The sequence below is a fragment of the Arvicola amphibius genome, chromosome 9 (assembly GCF_903992535.2).
Source record: "Arvicola amphibius chromosome 9, mArvAmp1.2, whole genome shotgun sequence".
Taxonomy (NCBI): Eukaryota; Metazoa; Chordata; class Mammalia; order Rodentia; family Cricetidae; genus Arvicola; species Arvicola amphibius.
This window is the reverse complement of record NC_052055.2, coordinates 100,533,202-100,559,222: the sequence shown is the minus strand read 5'-3', so window position 1 is coordinate 100,559,222 and position 26,021 is coordinate 100,533,202. Positions and strand designations below refer to the sequence as shown.

The 26,021-nt window shown below is 39.7% G+C and overlaps 1 protein-coding gene across 2 annotated transcripts in view; it reads right to left on the bottom strand.

Annotated features, from left to right (window-relative positions):
* Positions 1-26,021, bottom strand: part of Gcc2 (GRIP and coiled-coil domain containing 2) — a 42,330-nt gene that overhangs the window by 2,421 nt on the left and 13,888 nt on the right. For both annotated transcript variants that reach the window (XM_038343051.1, XM_038343052.1), the window contains 16 exons: positions 25,589-25,661; positions 23,120-23,220; positions 22,927-23,025; positions 20,959-21,078; positions 20,260-20,424; positions 19,873-19,977; positions 19,065-19,227; positions 14,835-14,935; positions 14,671-14,748; positions 13,769-13,906; positions 12,194-12,315; positions 10,260-10,436; positions 6,886-7,103; positions 4,391-4,585; positions 3,314-3,468; positions 1,858-2,059 (listed from right to left, as the gene is read on the bottom strand). In XM_038343051.1, the coding sequence (XP_038198979.1) occupies positions 1,858-2,059; positions 3,314-3,468; positions 4,391-4,585; positions 6,886-7,103; positions 10,260-10,436; positions 12,194-12,315; positions 13,769-13,906; positions 14,671-14,748; positions 14,835-14,935; positions 19,065-19,227; positions 19,873-19,977; positions 20,260-20,424; positions 20,959-21,078; positions 22,927-23,025; positions 23,120-23,220; positions 25,589-25,661 (2,212 nt within the window). The remainder of the gene's footprint in view (positions 1-1,857; positions 2,060-3,313; positions 3,469-4,390; positions 4,586-6,885; positions 7,104-10,259; positions 10,437-12,193; positions 12,316-13,768; positions 13,907-14,670; positions 14,749-14,834; positions 14,936-19,064; positions 19,228-19,872; positions 19,978-20,259; positions 20,425-20,958; positions 21,079-22,926; positions 23,026-23,119; positions 23,221-25,588; positions 25,662-26,021) is intronic.

Genomic DNA, 26,021 nt, shown 5'->3' with positions numbered 1-26,021 from the left:
AATGGTATATTCTAATACTGAGTTTCTTTTGTTGTTTGAGGTAGGGCCAGGCTACATAGCCGTTGTAGTCTGGTATTCACTCTTTAGCCCAGGGAAAGCCTGGACTCTTGTAGGCATATAGTATCATGCCTGGCTTCATTTGACTACTGTTAAATGTGGCTACGGTAATCTGCACTATAGGAAGCAGAAATAAGAGTTTTCTAAGTACTAAGAAATTCTTTATTAGAAAGACATGATACACGAAAACAGATTTAAGGCACTACAAATATTCATTATGAAGTAAGTAATCCTGCCAAACATCAGCTCGGAATCTCATCAGTACTAGATCCAGATCTCCTGAGACACAGCCCCAGACCACAAGCACCAGCTTGCTTAAAATCTACGGTAAGAGCCAAAAGGTAAATCTTACTAAGTATACCAAGTAACTGAATTCTAAGGGCCATTCTTTTTTTCAGTTCATTTATTTTATGTACATGAGTGTCCTATCTGCATATATACCTTTATGCCAGAAGAGGGCATCAGACCCCCCACTAAACATAGCTGGGGGCGCCAGGCGATGGTGTCGCACGCCTTTAATCCCAGCACTCGGGAGGTAGAGGCAGGCGGATCTCTGTGTCTCTGTGAGTTTGAGACCAGCCTGGTCTACAGAGCTAGTTACAGGACAGGCTCCAAAGCCACAGAGAAACCCTGTCTCGAAAAACCAAAAAAGATAGCTGGGGGTTACCATGTAATTGCTGGGAATTGAACTCAGGACCTCTGGAAGACCAGTCGGTGCTCCTAATCACTGAGTCATCTCTCCAGCCCCCTCAAGGGTCATCCTAAATTTATTAGTTTATTTAGGATATATAACAAATAGAGGAACATGGTAAAAGAATATTAAGATGAGAACATCAGTCCCAAGTTGGTATCTATATATTCTGGACTTAGTATGGTATTGCCATACATAGTAAGTACATAGTACACCTGTGAGGTACTTATTTTGCCCAGATGCACCGAGATGTAATCCGAAAACTGACTTTCTGTGTATGTGCAGTATTTGAATAAGTGCTATACTCCTATAAACAACAAGTTCAAAATGCTGGACTGCTATGGAACACATGATCAGATTGTTGAGTTACTAATATACGGTATATTAAGTTAGTAACATGACTTAGTCTAACTAGAAGGGGATGAAAACAAACAAACCCTAAACAACTAAGCCCTCACAACCCTTTGATTAAACCTGAAAAACTGCAACAAAACAAAGCTAGGAGAACGTCAAACTAAACGCGGAGCAGAGACATAGCAGCAATAAACAAGAACTTGAGTTGAAAACTCAGAGGCTGATGACAGCTACAAGGGACTAAATTACCGCATTTTCTCTGTATGCTTGAGAACGAAAACACTCTTAGACTAATCCAAAAATAAAACCATGATTCTTAATTTGCAGTTTGAAGTCAGGTATATCACAGCATTTGAAAAGAGTCTTTGGGAAACACTGTTAGCCTAACTGATGTGAGCATCACACTCCACTATGGGGCAGTATTAACTATGCATGCATGTGAAAAGTGTGTTGGGTCACAATGACCAGTGTCCCTCTACTGTCTGGGAGTGGAAGTAGAGAAAGGGGAGGTGAGTGAGGAGGAAAACATGTCACCCCCCCACCCCTAAACACATCCAACTCAACACCAGGCTAGAGATGTAATTTCCAGAGATGGAAGGCAGGCCATTTGCCCCAGACGCTAAAAAGCTAGTTGACAAAACTCATCACAGTGAAGGAAATAAACAGGGAAAGGTTGCCTGCACACATCCATTCTTAAGCAAGACCGATGGTTAGCACAAATGTTCACGCACCAGCGAGTGCCCCCTGCCACCTACCTTGAGCAACTGTGGCAAGCTTGCCCTTTTCTTCAGGGCTGAGCTGCAGCATTGTGTCTATCACAGGGAGAAGCTGCTCTCGTTCACTCCCGGGCTTCAGGAAAATGAACCGCAGCAGGACATTCTTCAGGTACTCCAGGTTAGCTACTGACTTCTCTCGCTCTTGGTTTCTTTCCAGTCTTCTTATCTCACTTTTGAGAAGCTAGTGTGAGAGAAATTGGTTACTGCTGCGCTTCGGAACTTCTGGTTGAATCTAGTAAACTGAACATACACACTTATCTTCTCCCTGAGCAATCCCTACCTCAGGAAAATAAAGTGGAGCTGAGGGGGCAAAAGGAGTGAGAACTATTAACCAACTCCAAGAAGAGCGGAAAGAGGCGAACAAATAGGTGCTTTAGTCTGGCAGCCTCAAATGCCCCCAGGAAGAGCAGGTGCCTCTGAGGCACAGGCGCCAGAGAAATGCTGAAAACTGGAGAGCACTAGGAAGCGCTAAGTGAGCAACCAGGACCATAAGCTGGTCCCGCGAGTTCTCCTCCTTCTCCTCTGGGGACATGGCTGAACGTGAGCAGGGGCAGGCTGGAAGCAGGCTGCAGCCTCTGGTGATCTCTTCCCTCTTCTACTTGGAGAGCCAAGCTATCAGGACGTCCAGAGCAAACAGTACAAAACCAAGTACTTGACAAGCTCAGCTCAGGAACACTAACGAGCACCAGGCTAAGTCTCACCATGTAGCTGCAGGTGACTGGGAACTCCAGAATTTGTTATGTAGACCAGGCTGGCCTTGACATCAGAGCTCTGTCCCTAAGTCTGGCTCATGTTCATTTTCCAAAGGTCCTCTAGCCATTTTAAAGATTAAATAATACAATAAATGTAAAGTTCAGAACTTGGATCATTATTCTTAGAAGGAGGAAATATCTAATTTGAGCAGTCTTAGCTGACTATAGTGGTCCCCCATGCCTGTAATCCCAGCACACAGGAAGTAGAGGCAGAATGACCAGATGTTCAAGGCCATCCTTGGCTACATAACAAGTTCAAAATCAGTTCAGAGTTTGTTTCAAGAAATAGAAGGGGGAGAGGAAGAGAAACAAGGACAAAGGGAAAAGCAGTGGGGAAAAGAGGAGGAGAAAAGGAAAGAAGGAGGGGGGAGGAAAGTAGAGGAAGGAGGGAAGAAGACAGGGAATGCCTTGAATTATTGGACTCAGGACATATACCATGTTTTACTTAAGTATATGAGGAGCAATGACTTGTCAATGTCTGCCCAGTTGCTATACTTATCTTTCTTAGAAAAAGAATGAATTAAAAATGTTTAACAAATAAAAGCAGTAATTCATATCATGAGGAATCTAACGAGTCTAGATTTTACACTGAAATGTAAACATGTAAAATGGGGCAATATACACCAAGGGTTAGAAAAGCACCTGCCACAGGGCATGCCAGGGTAGCCAGGCTGCACCCGCACCTTAATCTGCTCCATAAGGATGGCGTTGGTGGCCTCTGTCTCCCGAAGCAGGCCGTTTAAGTGATCTGCACTCTTCGTGGTGGAACTGAGCTTCTCAGCCAACTCTTCTTTGGTAAATTCGGCATGCCATGAATGGGGTTCCGCAAAATGCTGTTCTAAAAAGTAATTGTCACAATCAGAAATTACAGACTCTAAATAAAAAACTAAATATCTTAAGTCCATTTAATACTTAACATTTAAGTCCACTCTTTGTTATTCATCTATATTACATACCTCAACTCAAAAAGGTCCTATTTGAAATAAGACTGAATTTCTGCTATAGTATAAATAGCTTGGCTCTATAAGCCTCTCACAGTTTATGCATTGTATATATAATTTTTCTGTTTGTTTTTTGGTGGTGCTGGGGAGTCTAACCCAAGGCCTCATATCTGTCAGGGAGTACTGGGTTCCCAGTGTGAGGTGGGGCCTAGAAGAACAAAGTTGGGTCACAGGAGGCATGCCTTTGAAAGGGACCCTGGAAGCCTGGCTCATTCCTGTCCACTCCTTGGCTGCCGCAGGTACTTTCACCATGCTGTTGTGTCTTGCCTAGGACCAAATGACCCTGGGCTGAAACTGTAAGCTAGGACAAATCTTTCTTCCTATGCTATCTTTCCCAAGGATCTTGTCACAGTAGCTGGATGGTGACTAACACAGTGTTGGATATAAACACGGTCCCAGAGCATTCGAAAGATGAGAATCCCCTTGTATTATGAACAGTACTACTCACTACGGGTAAGAACAGAAAGCATACCAAAGCTATACTGTAGCTACTACAGCACATTTAGTGAACTGTAAGGATCGCCTGAAACTGAATTTCCTGGAGGGTGAGGCAGCAGTTATTTACTTTCTAATAACAATACAGAACTTCCCATCATCCACTTCTGACTCAGCCCCATGCATGTATTCAAGTTTTTAGTTTTTAAAAAGATCCATTTCATACTATAAGTTCTTTTACTGGGACAGCTCAAAAAAACAAAAATTAGAGCCTATTTATCAAACAAGACAGCCGACTTAAACCACTCACACTAAGCCACCTACCGAACTTGGTGTCAGGAGAACTCAGCAGCTGCTCTAAAGATGTAACATGGGTGCCAGGCGAAGACACGGACTGGCTGTCAGTTGTCTCCATCCCTTCTCCCTCCTCCCGGGCCACAGTGTGCATGTCCAGAAGAGGAAGGTCTGCGTTTCTTCTTTCTCGAGGGATTTTCAAAGGTTGGTGGGAAGAAGCGGGGCCTATTAAATATTTTAAAAGGGGAAGTGAAATTGTTAAAGACCAATGGATTTGACCTAACAAAGATAGCCAATAAAATTAAAGACAGCAGCTGGGCGGTGGTGACGCACACTTTTAATTCCAGCACTCGGAAGGCAGAGGCAGGAGGATCTCTGTGAGTTCGATCGAGGCCAGCCTGGTCTACAAAAGCTAGTTCCAGGACAGGCTCCAAAGCTACAGAGACTGTCTCGAAAAACAAAACAAACAAACAAACAAACAAAAAATTAAAGACAGCCTTGAGCGTGTCAAAATGTTAAGGAAATTAAACAAACAGCAATTAAGCAAATAGTGTCTAAAGAAAGAATGCTAAATAGTTACAAACAGTCACTTTACATTGAGTTATGCTAGTCATCCAACAGAAACAATCCACCCATCGCTACTTGCTGCCTGTGACGGACAGCTGGGCAGCATGGATTTTACAGAACGCCCCACACTTTTACTGCTGCCGTGTGGTGGCAGTCTCCATCACTGCCCTGACACTGCCACCTAGGCTGGTGCTTAGTGTTGCCTGCTCAACAACTACAGCGTTCAGATGACAGAACCCAGAGTTCAGTGTAGCGAACCAACTGCTTACAGTTCACAGAATTCTTGGGCCTTTAATGCTAACATTTGGTTTGCATAGTGAGTCCCAGGCCAGTCACGGTTACATAGTATGATTTTGTCTCAAAAAAGGAATAAAGGATTCTTTGCTTGCTTATAATGAACACTCACATAGAACTGATTATCTCATATGACACTTCCAAATGCATTACGTGATTGGCTCCTAACTCTATGCAAGGTCTTATAGCTTAATCCAGGATTTTTTTTTTTTAAGTTTCAAAGTTCATTTGTTTCAATATTATGAACTGTCTCCCAGTCCTTTTAAAGCTCAGTTAGCTTCTGTCTGCCTTTCTGGAGCACTTCCCTGGGTTTCTGATTTTTTTACCAACTGTTGATTACACTGTTGACTCCTACAATACAATCTGCTTTTCTTTTCTTTGGCTGATCATTTCCTCTTAAACTCTTGATGTAAGTTAAATTCTCCTAACTTTAGTTTTTGGCCTTGTTAAGTGACACACACCTGCCAATACTCCAGTTACATTTCCCATGGGAAACAAATCACTGTGAGCACAGGACTAAAAATTACCATCATGACAAGTCTAAAAATCGCATTGTTGACTGACATTTTCTTGTTTCCTTCTGGAAGCAGAATAGAGGGCACTGGGTGAGGCTGAAATGGCAGACAACTTCACCTCATTAAAATCTGAAGGGAGCCAGGTTGTGGCGTACACCTTTCATGCCAGCAGAGGGAGGGAGAGGCAGGCAGATCTCTGTGAGTTTGAGGTCAGCGTGGTCTATAGAGTGAATTTCAGGACAGCTAGAGCTGTTACACAGAGAAACCCTGTCTCAGAGAAAAAAATATCTGAAGGAAGAAGCCGCACTGGCGAAAGACTGGACAACTACAATGCTGCCTGGGGGGACTAAGTCCCCTGCTCTGCCCCAAAGCTTCGGATAAAGAACACATGCCTGAGAGGGCAAACAGTGGGTGCCAAGTGATAGATGCCAGAATCAGGACTCTTGCCATGAGACTGATAGGGATATGTGTAAGACAATGGAAAAAAATACATTATACATAAGATTACATAATTACGAAAATCAGTAGTCTAAGAAGCTGCATAGGCTGCTACAAGCACAATCAAGAAGGGTTCAAATGATTCATATTTATTTCCAGTAAGCATATTTCATTAATTATGGAACTGACACAGGTTGCTATTCAATAAATTTTTCTTTTCTTTTACTTTATTTTTATTATTATTTTTGGTTTTTCACGACAGGGTTTCTTTGTGTAGCCCTGGTTGTCCTGGAACTGGAACTATGCTGACCAGGCTGGCCTTGAACTCACAGACCTCTGCCTGCCTCTGCCTTCTGAGTGCTGAGATTAAAGGCGTGCACCACTGGCTAAGTTTTACATATTTTTAACTAATTATTATTTATTATTAGTTCCTATCTCTGGGTATTCTGCACATGTGTCTATGTACCACATGCAGGCAGTATCCTCTGAGGCTGGAAGAGGGCACTGGATTCCCTGGGACTGGAGATGAATGTGAATCACCACGTGAGGGCTGGAGATCAAACCCACGTCTTCTGGGAGAACAGTCAGTGCTCTTAACCATTGATCTCACTCTCCAGCCCAGTATTTCACTTTCTTATGAATTCTGAACAATGTCTTACGTGACATAAATATGCCAGAACAGAGTCAATCCTGCCACAAACATACACATACTTCTTGTGGATGGCTCACTCTTGAGCTGGAAGAGCTGAGCTTCCACTTTGGAGAGCTGGTGTTGCAGGGTCTCCACTGTCTTTCTGTGCTCATCCTGCAAATGTCGAACTTGGTCACGGAAGCTGTTACGGAGTGCTTCATTCTGGGATGTTAGTTGACACACTGCCTGGGCGTGTTCAGACTTCATCACGGTGTTCTCAGATTGAACTGAACACAACCTAAAGGTAAAAGTTTAGTTCATGAGAGCCTTGAACTGCATATGCTGACCCAGCCTCTGTCAGCTGGATTCTCCAAAGGAAGTCCTAGGTCATCTACAGAATGTACAAAGAAACTTCTCCTCCATCTCTGGTGGATACTGGAAGCAAAAAAAATCAGATGTTTAAAGTCACCCTCATTTACAAAATAAGTAGATGAGACTAGCCTGGGCTACAGATAACCTTGTTACACACTTAAAGACACACATACACATACACACACGTAATGTGGGAGTCCCCTTTGTATACTATGAATATGTTTTATTACCACTGGTTAATAAAGAAGCTGCTTCGGCATATAGCAGGACAGAATATAGCCAGGCTGGAAGAGATATAGAGAGACAGGAGATGGAGTCAGAGAAATGCCATGTGGCTGTTGAAGGAGTCAGAATCCAGATTCTTACCAATAAGCCACAGCCTCGTGCTGAATCACAGGTTAATAGAAATGGGTTAATTTAAGATGTAAGAGTTAGTTAATAAGAAGCCTGAGCTAATAGGTGAAGCAGTATTGTAATTAATATAGTTTTTATATGATTATTCAGGTCTGAGCAGTCAGGAAATGAGCGAGCAGTCTTCATTTACAAAATGGTGTCCATACATTTGGGGCTAACCTACATGGCTAGCTACACCCTTTGGGTCTGGGTGCTTGTATGGCAGCTCGAGATCAGGAGGAAAGTAGCTGAGAACATGCCTGCTGCTCAGCACCCCCGCCTGGGCAAGCAGCTGGATTGGGTCTGCTAGGCAAGCATAGGCAGGAAAGTATGGCAGATTATTGCTGCCATACATAAAGACATTTCTAGGTCAAGCACCATGATGCATGGCAGAAATCTTTTAAGACAAACAGGACTTATGTGCTGCACGGTGTTTCCCAGAGTTGAGGTGGAGAGCCTGGCTCCTCACTCAGCAGTCCCAGAGCTGGCAGTAAACGTATCTCTGCCATATTGAAAAGCCAAAAGAGGTGGAGCCAGCTCCATGTCAGAAAAGGATTTCAGGTACACAATAGGACAGATTCAGACATAAAAGACCTCTAAGCGAGATATAGTGTGTTTAAAAAAAACACATGTAGGATTGGAAAGAGAGGAAAGAGAGTATAGACAGTTATAATATAAAAGAGTACAGTCATATATTAAAGGAATAAGATAACATAAATATTAAACTTGTAGAAAAATTTAATAGAGTAAAAACAATAAACCATGTAAAGATGGAGTATACACGGAGAGTCTGGATTATGTATACTTTTGTTTCTTCTTTGAATTTTTAGACTGTTACTGAGATAACTGCAAAAAGACATTTGATTCTAGGGGCTGCTAAGTTAAACCAATATAAAGGTATCTTGACATCAAAATTTGGGTTTAAGGATATGCTGCTTTGGAAGAGTTTCTGAAGTTGTTTCCACAGAAGATGAGAACCTGTGGATTCCTTCCAGGCTAATGTGGTATGGAAAAAGAGACCCTCCCCATCCTGAAAGATCTTAGTAAATCCTAAAAATTCTTTGCCCAACAAACAGCAGGAAGCAGTTTGAAGAAAAAAACACCCAAATTCCCAAAATGACTGTTTGTAGATGTTTGTTTTCATTTAAAGAAGGATATAATATAGAGATGAATACTTCGCAGTGGTATGGATCTTAATCTGTTGATATAAATTTAAGGTTGATTTTATATATATATAAAATATATATTATATGCTAATAGGCCAAGCAGTGTTGTAATTAATATAGTTTGTGTGATTATTCGGGTATGAGCAGTTGGGAAATGAGCAAGCAGTGGGCAGCTCATATAAACATAAGATTAATTTATTCTATGTTACCTTGAACATGTGAAAAAGAGTACTTTTCATGAAGTCCTAAGGGAAATATCAATTTTTGAGCGACTCAGCATGACATCAGAATTGCTGGGCGACCTTGATTTCACACTCCAGCCGCTGACTCTTTAGCAGCGGTCCTGGGAACTGGCTGCTATCAGCAGCTCTCCACCCACACCAGCTAGCGGATCTAAAACTTGGGAGCAACTACGTTTACTGGTTTAAGTTTCTTCTTTTATTACTGCTGTGAGAGTGAATGGGGTGTGCCACGGGCGCACATATGGCAGTCAGAGAACAATTTTGAAGGGTCAGTTCTCTCCTTTCTCTGCCTGGGCTCAGGGACCGCATTTATGTCACCAGCTCACATGGCAAGTGTCTACCTATTGGGCCATTTCAGCACCTTGAGCTTTTTAACAGTGTATTTGTACCCTCGTTATTTTTATGTTTGGTTTTTGCAAATCTCAAACAGAAAATAAACATAATTTCCAGAAAAATTTGCTCATAAAAATTAGGAGCAATTAAAAACAACGTGAAAGCTTCCTCTCCTGATTCTCATACCTGCTGTCTCAAACATGACTCCAAGGCAAACTGAACATACTAAACTACTGGGAATATATTGTATTATCATTTTTTCTATCTGTTATAAATACACACATCATACTAAATTGATACACATTTAGTGGCTCAAGAGGAAAAGGTGATACAATAATTTTTCTTTCTTTCTCTCTTTCTTTCTTTCTTTTCTTTTCTTTCTTTCTTTTTTTTAAAAAAGGACAGAGTCTTACTATGTAGTTCAAGCTGTGACTTAAACTTGTTTTGTAGCCCAGGTCTTGAACTTAAATGGTGAGATTACAAATGTATGCTATCATGCTTGGCTTTAGAAAAAGGTTATCCTAATTACCAAGTTTATAGTGACTAATAAGATACTGTACATAGTATTCTGCAAGCATTTTGTTTAAAATAGTTACCAGGAATGTAAAGGAGGAAGCACTAGCAGTTACAAGCACTTTCTCAGGGCCAGGGACACAGCTCAGTGGCAGGGCACATGTCTGTCTTTAATCTCTAGCATCACTGACACTCACACAAAGGACATTTTAGTACCAGGGAAGGAAATTTCCTGAGTACAAAGGCTACAAGAGAGTTGGGATATCAGATGAATAGATAAATGTTAGCTGTTCTGAAAATATGCTAAAGATAAAAACAGTCTGGAGGGAAGGCTGGTGGTAGGTAAGGCAAAGTTACCAAGCCTCTGTAAGTCCCTACTGCTTATTGAAACCCCAGGGAGGAGCACTGTGGACCCATTGCTGCTGGCCGTCTTACTTTTCCCGAAGTTCTGCCTCTTTGGTCACGGTCTCCTGCAGCATCCGGTTGTGCCTCTCCAGCAGAGTGTCATGCTCAGACTGCAGTGTCTGGAACTCGGAGACACTGATTTGTAAACTATTTTGGCTATCCTGTAACTTGATTTTCAGTTGGTCAATCAGCATTTCCAGGTGTTCCCTAATACAGAAATAGTTTAACAATGTTTACGATTGTGGCTTCAAATATATTTACTGTTTTAGTGTCATACTGTTACTGTGGATGATGCTAAAGGAAATATAATCATAAGAATTCAAAGACTAGAATTAAAATAACTTTTTAAAGATGTTATATATACAGATTGTAAATGATCAGGCACTACAGATTTTAAAAAATGTCTCGAGTTTATTCATTTACTTAATTTGTTTTCTGAGATTCTTGCTACGGAGCCCCGGCTAGCCTGATACTTGCTATAGAACACAAACTGACTTTCAATTTGTGGCAGTCCTCCTGTCGCAGCTTCCTGAGTGCTGGGATCACAAAGCTTGGGCTTGTCTCAGTCTAAAACTTCATATTAAAATAACATAGACTATCACGTGGTGTAAGACTAGGCTATGTTAAATGTTGTAGAATTATCATTAATTAAAAATCAATTTCACACAGTTCTATGGGAGCTGTTATGAGAATGGGACATGAGCTCAAAATACAATGAAAAAAGGAAGGAGTCAGTTTAGAATTAGAATAAAATCTTGGTTGAAATAATTAAAACCCATAATTTTTCCATAATGTATACATTATTAGTTCCTTAAAAGATGTATAAAAATGGACATACTGCCAGGCGGTGATAGTGCATGCTTTTAATCCCAGCACTCGGGAGGCAGAGACACAGGTGGATCTCTATGAGTTCAAGACCAGTCTAGTCTACAGAGCAAGTACCAGAACAGGCTCCAAAGCTATAGAGAAACACCGTCTTGAAAAACTAGGGGGAGGGGAGGAAGGAAAAAAAGAACATATCCTGGGGGAAGTGACAAGTCTAAGGTGACAAGTCTCTCCCACAAAAAACAATTCATAAAAATACGTTAAAAAAAAGACTTAAAAATCACTAGAAAGAACTTAAAGTATCACATTCAAGTAGTCTGAACTCAAGATTCAGGTATGTTCAAATGGTTCTTACAAATGATATTTACTAAGTGTGTCAATACTTTATGATAGCTATGGGTGGAAGGCTATACAACACATTTAATAGACTCCCAAACAAAAGTAACAGAAGCATGAACGTAAGCATGCAAACATTACAGAACCATTAGTCCTGTTCCAGCCCCAAAAGCAGGTATAAAAACTATATATAGCCAACCTCTACTACAAAACCAAAATGTACATAACAAAGGGTGTCTTAACCCTCATCTCTTTCAGAGACATGGTCTCACTATGTAGCCCTGGCTGTCCTGGGACTCACTCTGTAGATCAGGCTGGCTTTGAACACTCAGAGACCTGCCTGCCTCCGCCTCATAAGTGCTAGGATTAAAAGGTGTATACCAGCACACCCAGTCCATCTCTTGTTCCTGGTAAATTTTAGAACAATTTACAAAGTGGATCTGGAAGCTAATTTGAAACTAGTACTAACGTACTATACAAATCAAATGGAAGTAGTCATAAATTCCATAATGTAAATTTAATTTTAATGCCTAAATTTTTACTATGTCCAGGTCTTATTGAGACAAGAGTCTATAGCTCAGAGACAACATTCTAGCTTCACTGTTGATTTTAACACCCTTTAGAGTCTGCAATAGTCCTCTTCGTGTGTACTTTCCTAGTTATCGAGAAATATGGTGACACCAAGAAATATTTTATTCACTTATAATCACGCCTACAATTCCTGTCAAAAGCAATAAAAACGAGTCTTTGAACAAACTTGAGGGAACAACCTGTATTTGTATGGGGAAAACCTTAGACTTTACCTTTCTTGTTTAGCTCCCTCAGTTTCAGCCTGAGACACAGACTTATTTTTCTGTTGTTTTAGAACATTATGAACTCGGACTTTGTAGCTCTCAAATTCAGAGGTGACAGCAGCTTGTTCTGCCTATAACATTTAAAAGAGAGAGAAAATGTCACTGTGACACAATCCTTCTATGTCTAATGAAATGAAGTAAAAAATTCTGATTGTGAAAATGAAGAAAATAGCTCGTATCCACTTTAGCCTTTATTAACTTTGGTAAAACCTGAGTTCTGGGGCTGGGCATGGTCACTCATCCCTGCAATCTCAGCACTCAGGAGGAGGCGGCAGTAGGACTGCTATGATTTGAGGTCAGCCTAGTCCATTCTAGGAGTTTCAGGTCAGTATGGGACATAGAATGAGTCCCTGTCTCATAACACTGACAAATAAAAACCCCAAATACCAGACTTAATCAAAATAGAAACCCAGTTCTCTTAGCCTGACCCTTTTTAAAATCGCTGACTTCCTGTTTCCTCCATAGTAGCTAACTCACGACTCACAAGTTTCATAATTACACTGTTTGCTTCTATTATTTCATACATTTTAACCTCTATGTTCTCTCATTTTTCTTTCTTCTTTTTTATTTTTGGCAATGTTTCTCTGTGTAACACTCCTGGCTATCCTGGGACCCACTCTGTAGACCAGGCTGGCCTGGAACTCACAGAAATCAACCTGCTTCTGCCTCCCAAGTGCTGGGATTAAGGCGTATGCCAACACCGCCCAGCCATGTTCTCTTTTTCTGGGGGTGGGGGAGCCTAAACTGAATTGTGGGAGAAAGAAAGCAGAGTTGAGGAGCCGCCATGGAGCCGCCAGAGGAGAGAGATGCAAGGTGGCAGGTGGAACCTCGCCAGTAGGGTCATGAACCTCATGGTGAAATATAAAATAATAGAAATGGGTTAATTTAAGAGATAAGAGTGGGCTAGAAATATGCATAGGCTAATAGGCCAAGCGTTGTAATTAATACAATTTCTGTGTGAATATTTCAGTTCTGGGCGGCCTTCTATAAGACATAAATGTCAGTTAAGTGTACTCATGCTTTTCCTTTAAAAAAAAAAAAATGCCACTAAGACTGGAGGGATGGCTAACAGTTAAAAGTACTAGCTGTGCAAGCCTAAAAACCTGAGTTTGAGTCCTGAAACCCATGTTTAAAAAACAAAAGCCAGATCAGAAGATATGCATTTATCACCCCTGTGTTCAGATGGGAAATCAGGAGGCAGAGATAGGAGAAGTATATGGGGCCAGCTGGACTGGAGCACAAAGTGCAGTGGCAAAAATAAGAAAGACACTGTCTCAACAAGGTACAGAATCATCTCCTAAAAACTGACCCCTGACCTCCACACATACATGATGGCAAATACACACACACACACTCACACACACACACACACACACACACACACACACACAAATACTACCCCAATGATGTCAACATGTCCATGCTGTTGGGTGTAGAGCATCTGCTAAGTGCTTTTAACTGCAGAGCACTGCAAAGGTAATGTGTCCCGGGAGAATCTCCGTGGTTTTGGAGGGAAGAACACACCTTGGCAGTTCGGCTCTCTTCCTGCAGGGCCGCCACCCTCTGCTGGTACGCGCTCAGTGTGCGCTGATGCTGCTCTGCAGAAGTCTTCAGGTGCTCGTGGATTTTGTGCTTCTCGGATGTGATCTCGGCCAGCTGAATCTGGGGAGAGACAGATTAAATGGCACAACTAGGTATGGATTGTTTTCAGGTATTATAATTATCTCAAAAACAGAGACAGTGTGAATAATGCTTCCTCACTATCAGGTTGATTTATTGTTTTCTTAAACTAGTATCTGTACAATTAAAGACTATATATTTATAATGGTGCTAATTAAATAGCACCAGACATTGTACATAAAAAAAAAATACAGCAAATATTTGACCACCTCAAACATTGCTTCTTGTGATTGTATTTTCAGTGAGAGGATTCAGAAGTTTTTGGCCACATTTATTTTATATGCACTGTTCTAGATAATATAGATCCTCAAATACATGACAGTCATTGAGCTTGAGCTAAGTAGTATTACTAAACTTCACTGTTTTTGCTTTGTCAAAATGTTGAGTAGTCTTTCTAAGTATCCCTAAAGGTAATTTCTTACCTGATTTAGAAAGTTTTCTTTCTTTAAAAAAAGTTACTGTTATTTTTTTTTATGTGTTTAGATGTATTGCCTGTACATATGTCTATGTACCACATGTGCGCCTGGTACCCATGGAGGCCAGCACAAGTTATCAAAGTCCCTGGAACGGGGGCAGCAGGAGGGGTGTATGGATGGTTGTGAGCCACCATGTGGGTGCTGGGAATTGAACCTGGATCCCCTGAAAGAGCAGCCAGTGCCCTGAACTGCTGAACCAGCTCTCCGGCTCATCTGTATAGCACTTTATTTCTACATGGAAAAAGCTTTTCAAAAATTTCAAAATCTTACTTTGTAGACTTCTACTTGCTGTTGGCTTGCTTCCAGTTCGCCCTTTAAAGACGCTTGAAGTAGTAGGTGATCACTTTCCTATAGAACGAGAATCTGGTTAAGTTAAACAATAAAGTGATTCAGAACTGTAAGTCATAAAATATGGTACTGAGAAATTAACATACTGCTTGCTTTGCATCTGCCAGCTCCTTTTTGGTTTTCACGAGCAGCTGTTTGATTTTGGTGGTTTTTTCCTCGTAGTGCTGTACTGAAGACTGCAGGGAAGCTAGCTCGGGAAGAAATGTCAGCAGAAAGAGACAACACAGATTTTTACTAGTGAACACGACACACAAGTGACAAGTTTTCTTCATATTAACTTACAAGAACCTCATTTTATCTCTTCCTGTAGGGTGTTTCAAACACAGCTGACAATGTGTTCCTCTGTGTCCATCAGCCACCTCAAACACTTCCTAACACACAGCCAGTCTTACTGCACCCTGACACATTCATCAAAACGCAGCTCACCGGCTAGTTTCCAAATATAGTTTAAAAACAGAACATGCTTAGGCTCCTTCATGTACATATGGTCTACGGCTGAATTAGCATATCACACTGGTGTCCTGAGGAACCACCACATGGACTATGTAGCCTACAAAGCCAAAATAGTTACTACTTAGTCCATTATAAAAGAAATATGCAAAGTTTTGGTCTACTGGATTATTTTAAAGCAAATTTTGTCAATTGGTAAATATTTAAGTATATATATAGCTTAAATAAAAGCATACTAATATTTAGTGTACATCTGGCAGTAGTAATTTTTAAAAACACTTTAAAAAGGCTGGGTGTAATAGTGCATGCCTATAATCCCAGCACTTGGGAGGCAGAGGTCAGCCTGGGCTACAAATTAAGTGTATGGCCAACCTAATGTATATGAGACCCTGTCTCAAGAAAAAAAATCCAAGACACAATACAAAAAGTGCCTCAAAGGTACAGTGTATTTACAGTTGTACCACACAGAAGGCAAATACGTGGGCGTCTGCTTTTGTGATAGCGAGTCAGAGGCAATAACATTTTCGTGGGATGATTGTTAATGAAAAAGTGCTCACTAAGGCACAAATCAAACTATAATACAGACAAAAACCAAGAACAAATGACCCACGCCCAAAGGTTATATGAACGTAACACGAATGAGGGAAGTTTCACAGGACAAGAAACATTAGCATTAGGAGGATTCCATGGGAATTCCAGAGTGGGCAGGAAAGGGGTGAGTACAGAAAGGAGATGCACACCTGTGGTAAAGTCACAGTCAGAGAGACATGTACAGCGCTCCATTTGTGGAGAGTAATGAGTAAGCCCCATGCGGCTGCACCCTGCCCCTTTAGAACACCATGTGGTTTCCTTCTCTACCGTGACTCTTTACCCCACTCTTCCACGATCTGCATGGCTATGGCAATTTCCCCAGCTTCTGATCACGTTTCTCTTTCTTCTGGTTTCTAGCATGCTTTCTAACACACTTACAGAGTTGACAAAGAGACACAGGAAGCGCCTCAGGGAGTGACCTTTTATCTGATTTTACTGTGTGGCTTTACCTTAGTGTCACCTTTCAGACTGCCTCCTCTTCATTCACACATCTAAAGTCTTCACATGACTTATGGAAATTCTGCTTCCGGTCATGAGGGAGTAACAGGCTCTAGACTTAAACTTTCTGATCATAAACAATTAATCAACTGGCTAACAGCACCTTTCCTACGCAGACATCAGAACAATGAATAGTGAGGGAGGAGATGGCAAACAAAGGTGAGCTATGCTTCCTGTCCTGGCTCTGTGCGCGGGAGCAACTTGCAGAATATGACACAGGAGTGGGAATCTGAAGCAGCTATTGGTCCTGCTGAGATTTGTGGAGGCCCAAAACTGTGAGCCTATTTCCACCTTGTCTGAAGATCAGAGAGTTTTAGCTTGTTCAAAGTTGTTAACAATTGTGGCTACACATCCTCACCTAGGGTGTGGCTGTTTGGTCTGTTTGTCATTAAGATGGCCCTTACAGGTATATCCACTCTACCCTGACCAATAGTCAGGATATTCAAGCATACTTCTGCTCCTTCTTTTGAAAGAGGAGATGTGACCTTGGGAATTGTCGCCTTCAGGATACTTGGTATAGTGTGGGTTCACTGCCTAAAGAACAGAATGCTAAGACTTGATGTCTCAAAGTACTGAAGCAAATTACTCTTATAGTTGTCCTTTATATCATGTTAATCTTTTGTCTTCTTCCCCCTATTGTATTGGGGTATAAAAGTGTATGAAAAATTAAATGCAGGCAAGCTTCAATATTCATTGAAACTCCCTCCCAGTACTATCCTTTGCTTTCTGTTTTACTATTTCACGTGCGTCTTCGTTCTCTTTACTATTATATTTTCTAATCCCATGCCCTACCCTGGCAAGCGGTATCTTTGTCAAGGGAAAGAACAGATGTCACACAGGGCTGTGACTACCCTCTAGCTACCAGCCAGCGTGAATGAAGCCAGCCTTGTGAATGTACAGGGATTCGGGAGGAAAATATGACACACAATTAGGAGAAGAGAAATGCACAGAAACAGACCCACATTTTTTAGAAATGATTAGCAAGCAAAAACATTAAACGGGTATTAAATATATTTAAAATTTAAAGGAAAATATTAACATAATAGAGAATCTAAACAAATGAACCAAACAAAACTTCGAGGTAAAAATGGCATTCGATATCTAATATGAAATTTTCACTAAATGGGATTAGATAAATAGTATCTAATCCTATGGATCAGTGACTATGAAGACACAGTGATAGAAACTTCCAGAAACTCCATTCCAGAAATTCACTTAAAGGTAATCAATGATAAACTCAAAATGTAAACTAAAAATCTAAATTACCAAAATCAAAGTACAGCAAATTAGTAAAAGGGATACAGTGATCAAAAAAAATAATTTTTAAAAAAGAAGAAAAAGAAGAGAACAAGACAAGGATCACTACAAGGTCCAGACTTCGTAGGCAATCATTCTAAACATGGCTCAAACATTTCAACAGCAGAGCTTTAGTTTGAAGGAAAAAGTAAGGCCCAATTATAATGCTATTTAAAAGGTCATGGGAGTTGGAGCAATGCTCAGTGGTTAAGGGTACACTACTGTCCTTTCAGAGGACTGGAGCTGTGTTCACAACTGCCTGTAACTCCAGTCTCCAGGGGATCTGACTCCTCTAGCCACCGTGGGCACCTACACTCTCATGCTTATATCTATACAGAGGCAGGCAGGCAGACAGACAGACAGGCAGACAGACAGATACACACACACAATTAAAAATCAATCATCTATGTAAAATATAGAAGAACACATAAGGGAGTTAGGTTAGTCTCTGGGTTCAATCACCACCAGGGATTGTGACAGAGAGCATACCACAAGAGCTAAATGTAAAGACATTTTGGTTAAAAGTCAAATGTAAATTACAACCAAAAGAAGGCTAAAATAGTTTAAGTATTAGTAAATACGGGGGTTAGAAAAGGACAGTCACAGCAAGAGTGATCAAATCATTAGGAACACGTAACAATTCTAAGTGTGAATGCAGCCAACACTGGAGTTTCTAGATAAATGAAACAAAAAAGTGACAGAACTGAGAAGAGAAAAAGAGGTCACAATTATGGCTTGAGATTTCAACATAGCTCTCTCACTACATAGTAGAAGAGAGAAAAATCATTATGACTTGAAAATGACCCGAATCTCTCCACCCAACTGACATGACCTAATTGATGTCCAACAAATGGTACACAATAACATTCTTGTCAAGCACACAAAGGAAAGTCACTGAGAGACATTACACGGCAGGCCAAACCCAAAACTCAACACTGGAAAGGGACTAGAAACCACAAAGTACTGTAACTGCAAGGGACTTAAATTGGAACACGATAAGAATATTTGAGAAGAAGCCCTTATAGTTAGAAAGTAAACAACACATTTCTACGTGACTGAGGGGCCAAAGGAACAGTCACTATGCTGACTCTTTTCTTTTTTACATGACAGGGTTTCTCTGTGGCTTTGGAGCCTGTCCTGGAACTAGCTCTGTAGACCAGGCTGGTCTTGAACTCACAGAGATCTGCCTGCCTCTGCCTCCTGAGTGATGGGATTAAAGGTGTGCACCACCACTGCCCAGATGACTATTAACCTCTTAATGATAAAAGGCTTGACCTGCCTATGGTCTTTAATAATTTGAGCATTGTTAGTCACATTTGCTGGGTTTGTATGAATGGCTGGGTGTGGTAGTGCAAACCTTTGATCCCAATACTGAGGAGGCAGAGGCAGGCAGATTTTTGTGACTTAGTTCTAGGACAGCCAGGACTACACAGAGACTCTATTAAAAAAAAAAAAAAAAAAAAAAGAATTGTTTTACTCACTCATTTCTTCTTGTAGGGTTTCTTGTTTTTGTTTTTGAATTTTTATTTCTTGCTCCAAATCTTCTATCTTACTGTCTTTACTTGTTAACTTCTGATTTAATTCTTTCGTTAAACGTTCATAATCTGCTATTTCCATGTTCATCAATGTCGTTTGTTGGGCATCCTGCACATTATAAAAGACTTACATATTAGTACGGCAGTTAACCTGTGGAACTGCTAAAATCATAACATAAGGATAAGTAGGTTTTATTTCTGTAGTACAGACACAATGTAAGAAATAAGGAAATAAAAAGCTCCACAGTTTGTAGCTCTAATTTTATCAAATATTCTCTAGAAGTTCAAAACTCAACTTTTGGAACTCTTTTTTTTTGGATTAACTTTAATTAACCATAATTAGTAGTAATTCTAGTCTTATGGAGTTCTCATTTATGATATTAATATTTTAGGTAATATAATACCTTTTACAGAATACTCTTTGAAAAAGTAGTGAGAAATTAATCAAAGTAAATTTTAAGCTTTGAAATTAATTAAATCTTGATGTTTTATACTGCAATCACACATGAGCCTAGATTCTTCTGAACAGACAACTGTTTCAATTTACTGAGGCTAAGAGTTTATAAAGGATTATTTTAGTATTATAACCAATACTTAAAATATTTTTCCCGTGTATGGAACTGCAACAGTATGAGCCATGTAGTTCTATAAACATCTCTCTGTTTCTGAGGTGCTGGGAACCAAACCCAGGGCTTCAGGCATGCTAGGCAGGCACTCTGCCACTGAGTTCTCTCTCTGGAGACTAGTTTTGTACCTTTTTAACCAGCTCCAGTTCTTGCATGGTTTTCTGAAGCTGCTTCTTTTCTTTTTCAAATTGGAGCTGGAGTTCTTCAAGCTCCTTTACAGCACTGGCATGTTCCTAAAAATTAAACAATCCACAATACAACCAACATCTGTTAGGAGGTATAAAGTACACACCATACACAAACACAGAAGATGTTTTGTAATGTTTCTAAACTTTAAAACCTGTATGCCCAGAAAAAAACATAGCTTAGGACAGATTCTATAACGTAGAGATGGCGTACATCAAAGAATTCACTAGGGTATATGCATAAATGTACTCAGCAAGACTCTTCATTCAAGCAATATGTGATTAAAATGCCACTGTATATACGGGAACAAATCTTGGGGCTATTCTTACCTTTATTTTCTGTTCTTTCTGAAGTTTTTCAGCTTCCAGTTCTTTATCTACTATTCCTTTGGCTTTCTGGACTTCCAAAATCTGTACTTCTAATAACTTAGCATTAGACTGCAGAGTCTCAATACGAGCCAGGAGATCCTCATTGTCTGAATTTAGCTTTTCACACTAGAATGCAAATGATTCATTACTGTGAGCACACAACTTACATAGATGAAATGCTTAATGAGAACATTAGCACAGTATGAAAAGTGATTTCACAATCGACCCCACAGAATTACTCTTTTAAGTCAAGAATTAAGATTAAAAAACAATACTGCTGATATTGACCTAGCAAACCTTGCAAGCCAGAAAGCTTCTAAGCCTTCCATAGTGTGAACAGAGTGAAAAGCAAAAAACAAAACAAAACAAACAATAAAAAACCCAAACCCAAATCCTGGTGGGCTGAGGCTAGCCGGAGTCTTCAAGCTTACGCACACAGTGCTGTGCTCCTAAAATAAACACCGACAAGAGCCCCCACAAGTCAATAGTGAGAAAGGGCTAAGCCAAACAGGGTGTGCTAGCTATTTAAGTTTCAAATTCTTCTCCAAACACAGAAAAATGCAAGAGAAAGAATTTTTGATTCTGACTACAGTTTAACTTTCTATGCAAGAGAAAAATGAGATTAAAATGCATTTGCTATAATTTGCTTGTCGAAATTACCTGACAAGTTGAATTTTTTAATTGTTTGGTAAGGTCTTCTATGTGATGTTCAAAATTATTAGCGCGCTCTTTTTCCACATCCAGTTGTTCTGACTGCTTATCATATTCTATCAAAAGATTCTGCAATAAAGACAAGGTTTAGCTTTAAGTTACGAAGCATCCACTAGGTGAGAACACAAATCTAGACATCTTGATGCCTTTAGGGCACATTTGACATTCTTAAAATATTGACTATAAAATATGAAAATAAAACTAGCACTTGGCAATATGACAAAAAGATTAGCACCCTTAATATATACAGTCTTACAACTCCATTAAAAACACATTTAAAATTTAAATATGAGCTTATTCATCTATCATGGGTCAGTTACATTAGGATTTTGCCTATTACCCCCCTCTGAGACAGGGTTTCTCAGCATAGCCAGGATTTTGCTTTTTTATACTTTACAGTTCTCAAATCTACTATTTTTTCCAGAATTAAACTAGGTCTAAGTTTAATATTTTGATTTCTTAACATGCAAATTCAAAAATTACTTTTAAGTTCAGAAAAAGTACTTGGTACCAAAGTCAGTAAAAAGGGCTGAGGATTTTATTTTAGATATTGGAAAATGTTTCATACATACAGAATTTATTTTGATGTGAGAATGCAATAAAGACTGGATGGATTATATTTTTCTCAAATATCTAAATTTTCTTTTTTATTTCTGTTTGCTACTCTGTGTGGTATATTATAACTTAGTCGGGAAATGAACAGAATGGGACCAACAGGCAAGATTCCCATTCTGTTATATTACTAGTCTCCTAACACTGTAAGGCTGCTCACTCGGAAGCTGGTGATGACAAGATACTTCTATTGGTTCTTCTGAGAAATACACGTGTGAGACAGGCAAGTGTTTGGAAGACAGTCTGTCATATGTGTTGAAACTCTGTACCTTTGGTTAATCTGTCCGAGTCTGACATTAGAATTCTACTGTTTATCCTCTTTCCCTGTCACCGTTCTACACAGCAACTACCCTGTCCTTTGTCTACCTGTTACTGCTACCAGAATTTAAGGCTAAGAGGACAAGAATTTAGGAAACTCTGGTGGTCTACCTGGTTGACATCAACTGTCCAGAATTGGGAATTTAGCCATTCTACATAAATATTATTGAATAAGTATATGAAGAAATGCAATATTTACTTTGCATTTAGTGATTTTATTAGATTTGAAACAAATTGTTAAGAGTCTCGTTATTAAACAAGTCTATTACCTTCAAGTAATTTTGTTCCTACTTACTTTTCTGATAGATCTATCTAGAGTTTTAGATATATTCACTTAGCCATGAAAATATTAAATCATTATAGCCATCTATTTCTCACATTTAATTAAAGGAAATCCCCAAATAGACTTTACTTTTAAGAAGCAATAATTTAAAGGCACTATTTAAAGGCTAACTTTGCCAGGTGTGGTGGCACATGCCTTTTGTTCCAGCACTTGGGAGGCAGGTGGATTTCTGTGAGTTTCAGGCCAGCCAGGGCTACATGGAAATGAAACTTATGCACCGGCAATGCGGAAGCATGCATGGGCAAACTGTATATGGAGGTTCTGTTGAACTCGTCCATATTGGGTTTCATGGTCTAAGTTGATGAGGATGACTGACCAGGTCTCTTCCTCAAGAGGGCACCAGATCTCATTACAGATGCTTGGGAGCCACCATGTGGTTGCTGGGAATTGAACCGAGGACCTTTGGAAGAGCAGGTAGTGAGCCTGCTCTTGAGCCCAGGGACTACATAGTGAAGCCCTATCTAAAAGTAACAAAAACCAGATACAATCAAAGACTAACCCTTTATGTATACAATATACAAAAACAAATACAGGGGCATTTCTATTTTACTAACTAACAAAAACAAAGTATTTTATGTACAAGTTTTACAATTCTAGTATACCTATTACTTATGAATAAATCCTGTTATTACAGTGAATTTTACCTTATAGTTTTCTGCTCCTTGGATGAACTCCTTCATAGAAGCAGACAGGCGGTCCTTTTCTGACCGGACAGATTCAAGTTCTTCCTTTAATGTCTGGGCCTGTTGTGAACACAGTGAGTGGTTTTTGTGCACAGAAACACTTGATTTTCCACAACACAGGATTCTGAACTCCTGGGCCTGTGTGCTGGCTTACCTCTTTCCTGCTCGAGTCCAGTTCTTTCTTGGCCTTCACAGCCACTACTTTGATCTTGCTTATTTTCTCATCCTTGTCTCTGGATTCTTTTTCCAGACTTTCTAAAACAGAAAACGAAAGGATTGTATATGAAGTTAAAAGGAAAAACAGTGAAATTAGTTAGCTTAACCCCAGAAACAACTTTAGTTTTGGATACAGAATTTGCAGCTTGAAGTTAACATCAAGTAGCTATAACTTTTCTTATTTTTGTAAAGAGAAACCTTAATTATTCATTAGCCATGTGAGGTAAATTATGTCAAACTTTAAATATCTGTTAATGGTTCATTTTTATTTTTATTTATTTTTTTTCTTTTTTTGGTTTTTCGAGACAGGGTTTCTCTGTAGCTTTTTTAAAGCCTGTCCTGGAACTAGCTCTTGTAGACCAGGCTGGTCTCAAACTCACAGAGATCCGCCTGCCTCTGCCTCCCGAGTGCTGGGATTAAAGGCGTGCGCCACCACTGCCTGGCAATGGTTCATTTTTAAAAAGTCATTTTTTTTAAGTACCTAGGAATTGGAGTTCTTACGACTCTTAATGCTGAGTACGAGAAGATTGTAGATGGTTTGTACATCAGGACAAGTAGGAAGATGTAAGGCACAGAGAAGTAAGCATGCACAGCCCTCCTCTAGATCAAGCCTGTAAACCTCTCCCCCTTCACTCTATTTGACTATCTCTTCTAGCTAAACTCGTGTAGGATATTACTTTTATTATCTTTTCTTAACTCAAGTTAAGAGTTCTGCTCATGCCCATTAGTCTGGGTGCACCCATGTACAGTGAACTATGTAGTAGAAGTCACTGTCACACTTTCTCAAGAGGGCGTCAGATCTCATTACAGATGACTGTGAGCCACCACCATGTGGTTGCTGGGAATTAAACTCAGGACCTCTGGAAGAGCAGGCAATGCTCTTAAACACTGAGCTATCTCTCCAACCCTGCTGTTACACTTTCATGTTTCATATATTGTCACACGTCTCTGCTCCTGTTCAAGCATCAGAAGAGCAATTCCTTCTTTCTAGTGGACTTATTTTTCCCAACAGTTTATAAATGTAACAAGAATATATCTTCAATTTGTTCTTCTTACAGAGCAAAACCCTTCAAAGAGTTGCCTGCATATAATCTCAAGTTTCTCTTCCCTATTTTGTTCTAGAAGCCCATTACAAGCAAGTCTTGCCCCAGCACAATGGAAAACTCTCCACTGTGTGCTAACTCAATGGATACCTGTCAGGACTCATGACATCACTGGCATCTGCCTGGCTGAAGGTTTTGCCATATGTGTCACTTGCACATAACTTAATTTGCATTTTTGTTCAATGATTCCCTACCTACTAGCTGCTCCTTCTCAATCTCCTTAGTTGTTTATCTTTTTTCTTTTTTGGTTTTGAGACAGGGTTTCTGTGTATAACAGCTCTGGTTTTCTTGGAACTCACTTTGTAGACCAGGCTGGCCTTGAACTCATAGAGATTCAACTGCCTCTGTCTCCAGAGTGATGGGATTCACCTGTAATTTGACTATGCATTTTCTACCTTTAGGCTAATTATCCCAAGTCCAGATTTATGTAGCATTCTATGTGATAACTCACTCGAAATGGTATTTAAATTTAGTCTAAAATTGAGCATCCTTCTTAACTTTAACCATCTTTGACAGAAAACGAGGAGTCACTCTGAACTCTTTTCCATTCTCCTTTCTCCAACCTCACTGGCACTAAACTGAAGCATCATGAACACATCTTACAACACTTGTTAAGTCTGTTTCTTCAGCTTTTACTAGGAACAGAGCTAGTCCACGAAGTTACTAACAGGGACAAATGAATAAGCAGGAAGGCTCAACTCGTCTGTGCATTGCACTAGTGAGTTTATAAAAGATTAATCATCTCCTTGGGAACTTTCTGGTGCTCCCTGATGTCATAAAATATCAATAGACAAGTACTTGTCTTCCTTTTGCTACAAAACTTTTTCCTCTTGCATCATACCCCTCATTCCTCAAGACCCAACGGAAGTGATTTTTCTAAAAACAGGTAGCTTCCTATGATATCAGCATTGCCTCCTGTTCATACCTAACACCAAAGTTAACTTCTTGTTAATGAGTTCTTTGAGCATACTGTCTGGACCTCGCTTGCCTTGCTATTGCCATTATATAGAACAGCTGAGAATTCAAAATGTCTAAGTGGGTAAAAGAAAATCCAAAAATAATTCACAGAATCAATTATGAACAGAGTTAAAACAGCATTTTTTTTTTTTTGATTAAATGACAGAAAGTGACATCTGAAAGAAAAGGCAAACAGATGGTAGAGGACAAATGGTGAATGAAGAAAAGGCAGCTTATTACTGTATGTTTAATAACTCATTAACTGAAACTATATTTCTCAACCTATCTTGACACTAGTAAGATATTTATTTAATTAATGGTGACAACATATATAAAACCATAGTTACCTATTTTTTCTTCCAGCTCTTTTACCAATGAGAGTTGATCATTTTTTACAGAAGGCGATTTCTCTAAGGAATCCTAGATTTTATAGGGAAAAAACAAAAAACAAAAAACCCCTAAACCAGAATTCATTTAATTCCCCACAATAAAATTGTCATCACTTTAATCACGAGAAAACCTTTACCAAGAGAAACCATATAAATAGCGATTTGGTTACTTTTGTTTTCTATTGATAGGGCAGGTAATACTAACTTTACTGTGTATATAGCCTTTGCTAAAATACCAAAGTCAAGATGTAAAATCTGACACACACCAAATACATATGTAATAAAGAAATGACTGCACAGTCATCACTTATCATAACTTCACAACACAATTTCAAAGAGAACTTGAAATATTTAACTAAAACTAAATACCCCTATAGCTCATTTTCTTGAC